Raw genomic sequence first — 13,959 nt, 5'->3', positions numbered from 1 at the left:
AGATACCACGACAATCCCATGTGACGTGGCCATGCTTCTGATCTCGCTGAGACTGGAATTTCTATTTGACACTGCGCCGCCTTCCTCTACTATCTCGCACCTTGGCGTTTATATCTCATCATCAACTAGCTACCCACATCTAAGATCGAAATACTATCCCTTCATTTCCCAGATACGCAGACATGTCTGTCGCAGCGCAATGTACGTCTTCGAAGCATAATGTTAAGACGGAAAACGACCTCGAGAACCACGGCTCGTACGAGCATGGCACCATAGAAGAGGTCATGGAAAAGCCCTTCACCATCTGGACCGCCATGGGTCTTGGCCATTCCATCACAAACACCGCAGTTGGCATAATAGTCGGCCTGGCTAATGCCCTGCCCTTCGGAGGGCCTCCTGTTCTATTCTGGGGATTTATCTTGATGGCTTTGATGGGATGCTGCATCGCCATCAGCCTTGGCGAGCTCGCGTCTGCCTTGCCTCACGCAGGGGGACAATACTTCTGGGTTGGCAAGCTTGGGCCTCGGTCATGTCGTCGCTTCTTGTCCTACATGGTCGGTCTGATCAGTTGGGCCAGCGGACTCTGCGTGACAGCTTCTGTCGACCTTGTCGTCGCGCAGATTATCTTGGGAATGGTCGCCTCAGCCCATCCATCATTCATCGTCAAACCATGGATCACATTTATCGGATACCAACTTGTTAACCTCCTGGCGTTCGGGTTCAATTTCTTCGAACGGTGCCTGCCATGGTGCAGCAAGGCCCTGCTGATCTACACACCTTCAATGATCTTTGCCATATTTGTTTCATTGCTGGCAGGTGACTCTCACAAGCAGAGTGCGAGCACATTCTTCGTTGATTTGAAAAATGTTTCTGGATGGCCTGCTGGCGTCGCATTCCTCATTGGATTCAACCCCAGCGCCTGGTCCTTCTCATGTCTGGACTCTATCACTCACCTGGCCGACGAGATTCCTCATCCCAACAAAAACATACCAAAGGCTCTTCTTTGTACCATCGCCGTGGGATTCGTCACGGGGTTACCAATCGTCTTTGCACTCATGTTCTCAGCCCCAGATCTCGACACCGTCGTCGTCGCAGCTGTGCCGTCCCTGGAAATCTTCCTTCAGCTCCACCATTCCAAGGCTGCTGCTATTGCTCTACAGTCACTAGTGACTGCTTCTGCTTTCGGGGCTATTATAGGATGTCATACATGGCAATCTAGAATGGCATGGGCTTTCAGCCGCAACCACGGGTTTCCTTTCTCGAGATACCTGAGTCAGGTAGCCGGGGCCCCCTTCCACGCGCCTATCTGGTCACATGTTTGGTCTAACGTTTTTATCGTCATACTGGGATGCCTGTATCTGGCTTCAGACCTTGCCTTTAATTCCCTGGTCGCAGGCGGTCTTCTGTTCCAGTATATCTCGTACATAGCTTGCATCGCATGCCTGCTCTACCATGGCCGATCCAACATTGCTCCCGGCCCGTTCTGGTTTCCTAAGCTAGGTTATGTTGCTAACATACTGACCTTGGCTTGGTGTCTCACAGCACTTGTCTTTTTCTCTTTTCCGTACTATACACCTGTCGCTGCTGATGAAATGAATTATGTCACTGTAGTTCTTGGGGCACTTGTTGTATTCGGTATCATCTGCTGGTTTTCTGTAGGAAGAAGGTCATATCAGCTGGCGGATGCTGGTATTAATTAAACGGTAGATATGCTTAATCAAACTCACATAGTTCAATGAAGCAGCAAGAGTTTCAGTTCTGTTTACCTCGTAGCAGCTTACATTTCTATCTCGCATGATTGCACGCTTTCACTAATAAAACCCATCTTTCATTAGCCAAATGGCTGTTAATACTTTTTGATGGTTTCGTGAAAAGAACTTGGCCGAGTAGTTCTGTTTTCACACAGCGGTCATCCGTTAAGTGCAAGTGTCCCATGGGAGCACATCACTTACTTCACCAAAGTCATGTCTGATTAACGAGAGCTGTTGGGAATTTCTGAAGACATGTGACGTTACCAAGTTATTGTTTTGACGCTTGACCAATATGTGCGTTGGAGACAGTGGCCACAATGAAGCTCTGGGATTGAAGGGCTGGTACGTGCTGATATCGTTGTTGCGGAGAAGAGACCACCTTGACGTGGCATAGGTAGAAAATTACACAAAGCACACCAATCACTGAACGAATACTTATCATCCCCCTTTTACTCTAACTTAGTAAGAGGGTCCTTGTCCTCAACGGATCCTGAGAATGGCCCAAGACAACATGGACATCCAGATCTCCGTAGAAGTGCCTCAGAAAGCAGTTCTCATTCAAGTTAACCCTTTGGGATTAGCTTCGTATAGCGTGACATCGCGTGCTCGAGTCAACCGCACAGTGCCTACGGGGACCTCGCCAAGAGACACAAAACTTTCTCCGCGGCGGAGGAGTCTGGAGGAGCCTGGAGCCTTTTCCCCACCTGATCAGAAGTGGATAGAGAACTACTAATCAAACAGGCAGGCCGAGTGAGAGCTTCACAATCGCTTTTGGTAATAATAAGGAAGTCAACCTTTCGCCACCTTTAGCAACTATACGTGACCAGGTCTACTGTTCAGTGAAGGTTACCCATCGTCTTGTTTTTGCCATCGCTAAGCCCTTTTATTCTTTTTTCTCTTAACCACCAAACAAAGTGCTCGTTGCACTTCCATTCACGATTCTTGGTTTTCTTCGTTATCACGGATAAACATCAAAATGTTTGGCGCGTTGGAAGGCATCTATGAACCGGGCGTCGTCGACCCTGGCTATCCATTATTAAACGGTACTATTCCATTCTGGAATTCTGAATAATATCCTTGAGCCGACCATTAATCCGAATGGCCGTCGAATATCGCTGATGTAGCCGTCATTGGTGCTGGCCTTACTGGCATGAATCTTATTTATACCCTGTTAAAGAAAAAGCCAGGTATACATATTATATTATTAGATGCTAGATCTCTCTGCTCCGGCGCTACAGGCCGTAATGGTAGCTATTATAAGACTATGATGTTTGCTATATGGGAAGAGAGAAAGTACTCCTTTGGTATTAAAGAAGCTATGTAAATCTTGGCTTTTGAGTATACTTACCTTGAAGCTATGGCTAATGCTATCTACGAGGATAGCATTAATTGTGATTTAGTTCTTATATAGGGTATTAAGGCTTATTATGACTAGAAGGATTTCAAGAAAGCTATTACTAGCCTCGAAGATATGCGTGCTTATGCATCTTATCTTGCAGATAAATATACTATCTATATAGATTAATCCTATCTTCAGGACGTTTTTAAACTATTATCCCGTGCTATCAGTGCCATTGCTATCCTAGTAGCTTCTATATGGCCTTATAAGTAGATTACTGGCGTTCTTAGGCCTCTTATTAATCAGAATAAGATTAAGATGCAGATATATATACCTGTCACGTCTATTATCGACTAGTCCTAGGATAAGTATGCCATTATTATAACTTTACGAGGCACTGTTTAAGCTAAGCATATTATCCACGCAACCAACGCCTGGCTTAGCCGCTTGTTACCCAAGCTTAGACTATTTATCTCACCTATTAGAGGCAATGTCTTATTATATGCTCTAATACCTGGTGGCAAGTCTCCTTTGGGACTTAGAAGTGATTATTTGCTTTGGCTGCGGTATGGTATTAAGGACTATGATTACCTTATTTAACGCAAGGATGGGCATGTAATTGTCAGGCAGGCAAATACAGGTCACAAGGCCGTGGGAGATAATAGTAAGACCGATCTAAGCCCTCTGTCATATCTAAGAGGTTTTCTTTATAAGGCTCTTATTGCTCCTGATATAGATGCTGCGACTAAGGTATCTTATGTGTGGTCTGGTATCTTGGCTTTCTCTTAAGATGACATTCCCTTTGCTGGTTGCTTGCCTTTTCTAGGACGTAGCCACCAATGGGTGTGCGGAGGATATCATGCCACGGGTATGATCAAGGCATTTCTTACTTCACAGGCAGTGGCTGGGAGTATCCTAGGAGAGGGTGCAGACGAGAGTTTCCCGAAATCTATTTTTGTGACTGATAAGAGAATTCGGCAGTTACGAATTACCCTAGAAGAGGGAACGCCTATAGTAGCTAAGGTACATTTATGAAATAGCTTTTCAAGTGGATTTTATAAATATATGTTAATATATAAAAGCATTGTAATATTCATATCTTACTCCTTCCTAAGCAGAGGCTCTTGTGGTTTTTTGTTCCTTGCTCCGCGTGTGCAACGGAAAGAAGCTAATATGACATGCTTGTCAGCTTGTTGCAAGATTTGCCTCTCAGTTACGGATCTAGGCATATACGTTGTGATTGCGACGGTAGACGGCACACTTTGGAAGTGATAGCAAAGATTAGGGTACAAGAGGCGACTAAAGAGGATAGATTGCGGCTGGCAGCAAGTTGTGAGCCAGATGTATTACTTGCAATTGAGATCTGTGGCTGAAAGCTTATATCACTATATAGAACTTAGCAGTTCACGACATGCCTAGTAGGTATGAAGGAAATCTGAATTGGATTGGTCTCCCACATCAAGCCTCTTTATCTCTGATAAACTAATATAAGCTAAGCGTCCAACTAGTATTCTGGCCAAGTATCATCTCATCAATGCGACCCAGTCAATAGCATCAACTCCGCTGTAAAGGTGGCTTCAGAAGGCAAGTATTCGTTCATATTTTATGTTAGGCCCAATATGTCTCCAAGTTATCACAGAGGTCTTTATGAAGATCAGCCCGCTCTCAAGTTTTAACATGAAAGGCTGTTACTCAGACACAAGCGCATGCTAATACCGTATATCAAAGGGATGTTTTATAAATTTACACGAGTATCAGAGGCAACTTTAACCATTACTTAATATCATTCAGCACCGTCTCAGAGATTGCAATAGCTTTAGCAATTATTGCATCATGAAAGTCAAGACAACTCATAGGATAGAGACTACTACTTACACCCCCTCCCCACGCTTCTCCAATATTGCCTAGCGCCTGCCCCTTGCGCCCTACTAACCTTTGCGCCCTAATACGCCTGGAAGGTCTCTTTCGGGTCTTCAATGACAACGGAACGTTTACCGCGGTGTGTGGGAACCAATGGCAAAGGACCAGTTGAACTGCCGAGCGATTGCCTACTAATACCCCGCCATTTCTGATCACTTCAATTAGCCAACTCTTCAACATTCTACTCTCATACTATTCCTCCTTGCTCAATCGCCATCATGGAACAAGGTAATTTCTTGAGAGTGGCACTGCAGCGAGCTGATGGACCGAGCATGGGGCTGTGGCAGATGGTGCCCGGCGCCAATGTGTCGCGTGCCCTCGCCCGCGTCCCAGGCGTCGACTGGGTGGTGATCGATTGTGAGCACGGTAATCTTGACGGTGAGTACCGGTCAATGTCTACCAATTACTCTGCGAAACTGAAACTGTGGTATTAGACAGCGCTATGCACGAAGCAGTCCCTGCTGTTGCAGCAGCTGGTGCATCTCCGATAGTCAGAATTCCCGGGATGGAATCATGGATGATCAAGAGTAAGATAAACAAGCCATGAGCGACAACACGACCAATCTACTTACAGCAGACAGGAGCTTTGGACTCGGGTGCTCATGGGGTGAGTATCAATGGCACCTAGATTCGACCAGCAACTGACTAGATATTTAAGGTCCTGGTACCTTTGCTTCGCACCGCGCAAGAGGCCAGAGAAATTGTCAAAGCGGCCAAGTTCCCTCCAGAAGGCACGCGCGGATTCGGCTCACCGTATGCAATGGAGCGATTCAGCCCCATGCCGACAATGACCGAGTATCTCCAGCAGGCAAACAACAGTCTTCTTACTATAGTACAGATCGAAACCCAAGAGGCCCTTGATAACTTGGAAGAGATTGCCGCTGTTGACGGTGTCGATGTTTTATTCGTGGGACCGTTCGATTTAGGTTCGTTATACAGTACCGTAACTACAGTGAAATTGAGCATTAACCCATGAACTATAGGGAATAATATCGGCCATCCTATCATACAAGGCATCTTTAAACCAGAATTGACAGATGCGCTTGCGCGTGTGCTGAAGGTAAGCCACAAGTTTGGCAAGAAATGTGGAATCTACAGTACGTCTGGCAAGCAAGCGAGAGAATATGCCAAGGCTGGGTTCGATATGATTCATGTGGCGACTGACTTCACATCGTTGCAATTCATTATGACGCAGGAGGTTAATGTTGCTAAAGGAAGAGAGAGTACTGAAAAAGGCGGTAGTTACTAAAATCGAATATTAACAGACATGGAAAGATTTAAGATCCCTCAGCCAGTCGCCTAGTTCAAGCTGCAGAGGTTAAGTTCACACTATCACAATTAGCGTAGATGACAATGCCCACAAGTCATGTTTACCCCCACAATCGGATGAACCAAACCCCGCTGCACTTATTCCTTGCTACCCATATTTTTGAAGTCCTCTACTCTTGCTTTTTCACTTCATACCACCACATACTACTCCAGAGAGAACATGATCTCACAGCAAATACCTCGCCGGAGCCGCTCGCAACCAAGTTCAGTCTGCGACGTTAATCGCGGAGATTGGACGTCTTTTGGCGCCGAGGCGCATCCGACCGAGATGATGGAGTGCATTGGCAACAGAGCAGCGAGCTCCCCCCTGAATCAGAGACCAATTTTTCGGACGAATTACTTCCTACTTTGGATGTCGGTATCGGATTGTGCTTTGATCAGACGCCGATGGAGGACATGACCTTTGATTGCCCAGACTTGGCCGCTGACGGCTTCGAGCTCGATCACATCTATGCATCTAATCTGGGGTCATTGAATCACCAAGAGATCCAAGGGCACTGTCATATCGATAGCTTTGCTTCTTAAAATCTGCAGCAAGTCTTAGGTACTCCATCTTCAGCCAATCAGGAACACAATGAGATCGACTCATCAACGAACCCGCCCCAATATCCGGCCATTCCCATAACCCCGAATTCGACTCTCCCACGTCGCAGAAGCCGCTATTCACTCAGACATACCCTGAACGGCGGACGAAGCATTCACATTCCTGTCTACGACGCAAGCGAGCAAGCCTCTGAGCCTTTGCAGAGATGGAGAAACAGCCCTCCAGAAACCGAATCGGCATCTTGGTCCGCGATTTATGATACATTACAAGGAAATCCTCTGAGCGATAACATGCAAGCTCCTTTCACCAGGGTGGAATCATCGAGTCCGAGCGTGGCCAGTTGGCACAGTCAATCTTCAAGCTCAATCGTTTCTACGCAGTCGTCTCGATCGTTCCAGAATCGAAACAGGAAGCGCGTCACAAAGAGGAGGAGTGAAGTCGCCGGTGCTAATAAGAAGCCCCGGATCTTCCATTGCACATTCTGTTGCGATTCGTTTTCTAAGAAGCATGACTGGACTAGACACGAAAAGACGCTTCACCTTGATTGCGACCAGTGGATTTGTGCACCTTATGGTGGTGCAGTGGTATCGTCCTCGACTGGGAGGAGTACATGTGCATACTGCAATGTCCTTGATCCTACTGACCATCACCTAAACTCTCATAACCATAACGCATGTCATAATGGTCAACAGCCGCACGTCTTTAGGCGCAAAGATAACCTCATTCAACATCTCCGCGGGTTTCATCAACTAGACACGCTGCCCATCTTGGACGACTGGAGGATACCGCCTCCCCCGATTTCCTCGCGATGTGGTTTCTGCGACCAGCATCTCGCGTCGTGGCAGGACCGTGCAGACCACCTCACACAGCATTTCCGCCAGGGCAAAACAATGGCAGAATGGAAAGGCGATCACAGCTTCGAGCCCTCGATCGCAGCACAGGTTAGAAATGCCCTGCCACCATACCTCCTTGCAAACGAGGCTTTAACCATGGTACCCTTTTCCGCCACGGATCCAACGGTGCCGGACCATTTCGCTCAGATAGAGGAGAGAAATGGCAAGACTGTCCCAGATCCGGAGCAGCAGCTCGATCCTGGTTTCGATTTGACGCCTGACTCTTATACCAAGTTTCTAGCATGGCATCTGGGCCGCTTTGCCCAGCAGTCCTTCGCGAGTGGTGTCTTTCCGACGGACGAGATGTTTCAGGGTGAGGCGAGGAGGCTGGTGTATGGTAGTGATGATAACTGGGAACAGACTATAGCTGATAACGAGCAGTGGATCGCCACTTTTCGGAGACAGCATTTATCGAAAGACTAGAGCGTGATGGTATATAGCTATATAGGTCACACAAGATTGGATGTTGGCTGATTCACCAATTCTATCAACTTTCCAGAACATTGCTCTTCATATCAGCACTGGCTTTAATTTACTTCCTGTGGATTTAATCTAGGCCTTGCTCAATGACGAAGATAAAGTCCTCGAGTGAGCCGTAGGGATCGAGGGCAGAGCTCCACAATGAGTGCACGAGAACTGCAATCCCTCGCGGGGCCATGCGAGCTAAACTAGTCAGGCGCATTATGGCTCCACAGCGCAGCGCCGTAGGGCGCAAAGTGCACCAGCCAATATTCCACACGCCCTTTGACTTTGACAGGCCCTAGAGGACCGGAACCGCAGATAAGCCATCATCTTGTATGTGCAAGGTCTTTAAAAATGCGTCAAATCACCTGCAAAGGCCGTGATCTATCGTTCGAGCAAGAGGGCTAAGCGACATGGGACACTCAACAGCAACGGCGCTTGGCTCCCCTGGTGGGAGTCAGGTTAAAATTGAACTCATGCGCGAAAGGCGAGCTACAGCTACCAAGATACGGCCGGGCACAGCTGCCATGTCTGACAGCGACATGTTCAAATTACCTGTAAGCATCGATGTTTCGTGATGATGGCGATGAGGTTAATCAGGATATAGGCCGATGGCAAGCCTTTAGCCCGAAAGTGGGGGAGTATGTTATCTCGACTACTGTTTTCAGATCCAACACTAACACCTTCAAGCACACTTCAGTAGCGAGAGCAAGCGTCCACCATGCATCCTCAAACAAGCCGCCGGTTACATCAAGACACCCGGTCTGATCTCCCTTGGCGGCGGCCTGCCCTCGAGCGAATACTTTCCTATCTCTGAGATCGCCATGCGTGTACCTACTGCGCCGAACTTCTCTGAGAAGCAGCATCTACTCGACTCACCTGCCAGCGGCGCCCAGATAGCTCATATTGGTAAATACGACACCAGGGACGGTACCTCGGACTACGACATATCTATTGCTTTCAACTACGGCCAAGCAACGGGATCCCCACAGATGATGCGCTGGATAACAGAACACGTTGACCTTGTCTATAACCCGCCTTATGCGGATTGGGCAGTTTGCCAGACCGTGGGAAGTACAGGAGCTCTGGAGCAGACCGTTCGTATGCTCTGTGACCGGTTCAGAGACGATTCTATCCTCACCGAAGACTACACCTTTGCGACGGCGATGGAGACCTTCATTCCACAGGGCATCAAGGTCTTCGGTATCAACATGGATGAGCAAGGACTACTGCCCAATCACATGGATCACGTTCTGGAGACATGGGATGAAGCGGCTCGAGGCGCTCGAAAGCCGCATCTTCTTTATACCGTGCCATCTGGACAGAACCCTACTGGCGCGACACAGAGCCTCGAGCGGCGACGTGAGATCTACAGAGTTTGCCAAAAACACAACATCTTTATCATCGAAGACGAGCCTTACTACTTCATCCAAATGAAGCCCTACACAGGAAGAGGGACTGAAGTTGTGGTAAATGAGACTGTCGATGAGTTCCTGACTAGTCTTGTCCCCTCATATCTCAGTCTGGACGTTGATGGCCGAGTCCTTCGAATGGACTCCTTCTCCAAGGTCCTAGTCCCCGGTTCGAGAATGGGATGGATAACTGCTAGCAAGCAGGTCATCCAGAGGTATCTCTGTCATGCTGAAGTTGCAAACCAGGGACCTAGCGGTATATCACAGCTAATCATCTGGAAACTGGTGGATGAGACATGGGGTCATGAGGGTTATCTCAAGTGGCTCATTGATCTGAGGACGAACTATACCAGAAGACGCAATGCCTTACTTGCAGCTTGCGAGGACTACCTGCCCACGGATATCGCATCTTGGGTCCCTCCAGCGGCAGGCATGTTTGTAAGTTCCCTAGTCGATACCCTGTTTTATGCTGGAGAGAGGTGCTGACTTGTGTAATAGCTATGGGTGAAACTTGATCATACAAAACACCCAGATTACCTGCGCCGAAGTCTGGGTGAGATTGAAGGGGAAATCTTCCAGCACAGCATTGATCAGGGAGTTCTCTTTGCTCGTGGCTCGTGGTTCCGAGCCGAGCCGCAGAAGGAACTGAATGAGTTGTTTCTACGTGTCACATTTGCGAGCGCGGCTGAGGAGGACATGTGTACGGCAGTTCAGCGCCTCAGCGCGGCGATCAAGAAGTCTTTTCGGATAGAAGCATAGACTGTTGGATACAAGAGCGAGCATGGAAAATAAATAACGAACTTCGACATAAGTTGACCGATCAGTCTTTACGATAATGGACGTTCGCTAGATCATCCACTCTTGAGCAGCGTTCATGTCCAGGTTTCCCCAAGAGACATGGATTCGACCCGTGAGCGGTTGCAGAATTTCTGGATGCAAAGAAATGAGATTCTGAGGAGAGCAATTGCTTGACAGTACAGAGCCAAGGAACTAGTCTTAGTAATACGAAAGAGTTTTCAGAGCCATGCAAGGCAAGGATCTGATAAGATAATCTTGGCTGTTACTGTGGGGTGATGCTTGCATCGCGCGCCTTAAGTCGCATTTTAATAGGTTGAGCTTAAAATGCCAAGATGTGCCGGTTATCAATCTAGGCTCTTTATTATTTAGTTTGAGCTCGTATCATCTGATGACACGTCTTGGCATGGGGGAGCACTCATACTCTTGGAGATTTAAGAAGACGTTGGCCCCTGCTGTAATGTTGTTTATTTATCATGCAAAATTCAAAATGGCCTCGGAAAAGAGCGAGATCACGCCCGCGGGCCAAGGTCCTCTGGATCATAGCGATGGCAGTGCTGCAATTGACACAGAGAGTAACCAAGGTGCAATTCCAGCTCCTACAGAAGCTCTGCGCAAGCTGTGGACCAAGTTTCCGCTTACTTTGGCGTTCGTCGGGTGAGTGAATTTCCAACTCGGGACCCGCGGGCGACAATACTTACTATTTCAGCCTTTTTGTCATGAACTTCAGCATGGTCTTTGCTGCTTCTTCAGCTGGGGTTTACGATCCATACGCCACCAGCCATTTCCAAGGCCATTCGCTTATTGCTACGGCAAATATCGTCCACGGCATTGTTCGGATTGTCGCTTATCCACTCTTGGCCAAAGTTGCAGATGTGAGTATACCCACTGTCGATTATTTACAATACCGAGGCTAAAATGTCGACAAGCATATTGGACGACCGCAGGGATTTGCTGGGGCTGCGATCAGTATGGCTTTGGCAAATGTACTCTATGCGGCGTGTCATAACGTTGAAACATATCTTGTAAGTCTATCTAATATCTAATCGTTTCATCAGCAATGACTGACGCCATTAGGCTGGTGGCATTTTGAATCATTCGGTGATACCTGGTGGACAATCACTGAGCAGATCTTTATTGCCGAGGTAACATCCCTGATCAACAGAGGCTTCCTCTTTACTCTCCCGGAATCACTCGCTGCCATACCAACTTTATACGCTGGGACGTATCTTGGTGAGCACATGCTGCTGAAGTCCTCTTGGCGCTGGGGATTCGGCATGTGGGCTGCCATTATGCCATTCTGTGCACTACCGACCATTGCGGTCATGGTGTTTATGAGTCTTAGGGCGCGGAAGAGGGGTATAGTGAGTGAGCGAACCTCACTGCGGGCTGCTTCTGAGATACCGAAGGGTGCATCTTGGTTCGTACAAGCTCGTCAAGTGCTCCATGTCCAGTTGGATATCGTTGGGGCATTCTTGTTACTTGGGGGTCTCGCCATGACTCTTCTTCCCCTCTCTATAACGGGAAGACGCAACACTGAGAAGTGGACTGAGCCATCATCTATTGTCTTGTTGGTTGTTGGCGTCTTTACACTCGTTGCATTCTTGACCTGGGATGGCCGGTATGCGAAGAAGCCAATCGTCCCATTCCGTATGATCAAGAACCGCAACGTCATACTCGCTTGTGCTTCCGTATGCTTGATTGCAATGTCGGACTCGACGTACCGAACATTTGCTTCTAGCTTTTTGCAGGTTGCTGGTGGCTATTCCCCTGGTCATGCAGTTCGCATTGAGTAAGTCTTCCCTCACAGCAAGGCGTTCACTTTCTTAACAATGTATCAGCAATTCTCGACGGGTTGCGTTGAACCTTGGTGGTCTTGTCATTGGCTTGGGTATACGATTTGTCAAGCATACTAAACCATTTATCATTCTCGGGTTTTTGATGGTTGCTTTGGCAAACGGGCTTCCGATCTACTTCACAAATATTGGTGGAGTTCGAGTCGCGAATGATAGCGGCATTAACTACTGGACAAGTCCTTCTTGGCCTCGGCCGTGGTTTCGCCCAGGTTCCGCTCCAGGTCTCCTTGCAGGCTGCTGTTCCAGACCATGAGATTGGTATTGCAACAGCCATGTTCCTTTCGTCATCCGGGTTCGGTGCCAATGTTGGTAATAGGCAAGTCTCATACAAGATCCCCTTCTTGAGGTAACAAAATTAACATGCATTTTAAGTATTGGAGGAGCATTATGGAATACTCTCCTCCCACGCCGGCTCTCGGCAAACCTACCAGAAGAGGCCAAGGCCAACAGCACTGCAATTTTTCGCTCAATCGTAGTCGCACAAAGCTATGAGTTAGGCACTGAGACTCGTGATGCTATCAACCTGAGTTATCGCATGACACAACAAACACTGGCTATCGGATCTCTATCGCTTTCCATCCCGCTGGTATTAATGATGTTTTTCTTCCGAAACGTCAAGTTGGCCAAGGAGGATGACGAGAGGAATGAAGTTGCCGAACAACAACTTGCTGCGGCTGGGCAGAGACTTGAGAGTGGGCAAAATGAGCCAAGCGAAAAGAAGTAGCTTGTTACATCACGCAACAGGAGAGAGCCAGTGAAACAATTTCTTCTCAGACAAAGATCGGAGTTGCGCAAGACTTGCAATCTCTAGGCCTTAACTATAATGGTCTGAGTGGGATTGCATTTATCTTATTACATGGTTCTTGCCTTTGTTTGCATGCAAAATAATATTTTGCTTTCGATTTGTGCATCTATTTCTTATTGCCAGTTCCCCTTCAATAAGCGTCCGAAGTCTACTCAATATCTACGTGCCATTGAAGAGTTGTTTTCTCTGCATCGCCAGCCAGCTTCCATATACTGATTTGGCAATCCGGGTTGTTACACAAAACATTGCGCTAGAATGCATATGGTCAGACTTATACCTATTCAATTCACGGGGATGTCACTCTGGCTTGCTGGACTGGAGCTACTGGCTTACATGATGCAAGCCGACAGCCGACAGCAGCAGGCTGCACGTTTACAAAATCATCTCACGTTATCTTGCCACGGACGAGTCGTTCTGTGACCGCAGCATAGTCAATTACTTCTCAATGAAATTCTTTGGCTTTAATGGCTTTAAGTAAATCGTCAAGTTACCATGAATTGAAATCCTCCGATCCTCCTTTCAAAAACGGAGGTCTTCGGGCGGTGCCTTTTTTCACTCAGCCTAAATCAGTCTGCATCATTTCGCTTCAGCCCCAATACGAATAAACCGTTTTAGTAACTGTACATAATGGCGGAGGCAAGTGAGAAATTAGCGATTAAAAAAGGGATGATAGGGCTGTGCGAGCAAGGGCTGGACACTAGTTTTCAGCTCGGCGCCACCCTTTTCACTCATTATGGTGACTTTGGTGTCTGCCACTTCACTTAGCGCATCATCCCTACCAATGATGGTTACCGTGGCTTAATTGTGAGACTGTTCATTCGTCAATGGCAAAGCAGGCTATGGTCTTTCTGGG

General features: G+C 47.6%; 6 protein-coding genes across 6 annotated transcripts; all 6 read left to right on the top strand.

The window, feature by feature from the left end:
• Window positions 1-182: 182 nt before the first annotated feature.
• Window positions 183-1,700, top strand: FOXG_19087 (uncharacterized protein; the record flags this gene model as incomplete). The annotated part of the gene is made up of 1 exon (XM_018399274.1): window positions 183-1,700. The coding sequence occupies one exon, from the start codon at window positions 183-185 to the stop codon at window positions 1,698-1,700; it is 1,518 nt and encodes a 505-aa protein (XP_018241078.1).
• Window positions 1,701-2,262: 562 nt separating this feature from the next.
• FOXG_19086 (uncharacterized protein) lies at window positions 2,263-2,484 on the top strand (the record flags this gene model as incomplete). The annotated part of the gene is made up of 1 exon (XM_018399273.1): window positions 2,263-2,484. The coding sequence occupies one exon, from the start codon at window positions 2,263-2,265 to the stop codon at window positions 2,482-2,484; it is 222 nt and encodes a 73-aa protein (XP_018241077.1).
• Window positions 2,485-5,188: 2,704 nt separating this feature from the next.
• Window positions 5,189-8,256, top strand: FOXG_19085 (uncharacterized protein). The gene is made up of 6 exons (XM_018399272.1): window positions 5,189-5,388; window positions 5,445-5,537; window positions 5,592-5,617; window positions 5,669-5,936; window positions 5,994-6,070; window positions 6,874-8,256. The coding sequence occupies exons 1-6, from the start codon at window positions 5,229-5,231 to the stop codon at window positions 8,197-8,199; spliced, it is 1,950 nt and encodes a 649-aa protein (XP_018241076.1). The 5' UTR covers window positions 5,189-5,228; the 3' UTR covers window positions 8,200-8,256.
• A 395-nt stretch (window positions 8,257-8,651) lies between these two features.
• FOXG_05640 (aromatic amino acid aminotransferase I) lies at window positions 8,652-10,409 on the top strand (the record flags this gene model as incomplete). Its single annotated transcript, XM_018384053.1, has 4 exons — window positions 8,652-8,795; window positions 8,846-8,879; window positions 8,929-10,088; window positions 10,149-10,409. 4 exons carry the CDS (start codon window positions 8,652-8,654, stop codon window positions 10,407-10,409), a joined length of 1,599 nt encoding a protein of 532 aa, XP_018241075.1.
• Window positions 10,410-10,935: 526 nt separating this feature from the next.
• Window positions 10,936-12,554, top strand: FOXG_05639 (uncharacterized protein; the record flags this gene model as incomplete). The annotated part of the gene is made up of 5 exons (XM_018384052.1): window positions 10,936-11,102; window positions 11,155-11,320; window positions 11,375-11,474; window positions 11,523-12,237; window positions 12,287-12,554. The coding sequence occupies 5 exons, from the start codon at window positions 10,936-10,938 to the stop codon at window positions 12,552-12,554; spliced, it is 1,416 nt and encodes a 471-aa protein (XP_018241074.1).
• Window positions 12,555-12,893: 339 nt separating this feature from the next.
• On the top strand, window positions 12,894-13,025 carry FOXG_05638 (uncharacterized protein; the record flags this gene model as incomplete). Its single annotated transcript, XM_018384051.1, has 1 exon — window positions 12,894-13,025. One exon carries the CDS (start codon window positions 12,894-12,896, stop codon window positions 13,023-13,025), a length of 132 nt encoding a protein of 43 aa, XP_018241073.1.
• Window positions 13,026-13,959: the final 934 nt, after the last annotated feature.

This window comes from Fusarium oxysporum, chromosome 2 (assembly GCF_000149955.1).
Source record: "Fusarium oxysporum f. sp. lycopersici 4287 chromosome 2, whole genome shotgun sequence".
Lineage (NCBI taxonomy): Eukaryota > Fungi > Ascomycota > Sordariomycetes > Hypocreales > Nectriaceae > Fusarium > Fusarium oxysporum.
The sequence above is the reverse complement of the archived record's forward strand: the minus strand, read 5'-3'. Positions and strand labels throughout refer to the sequence as shown.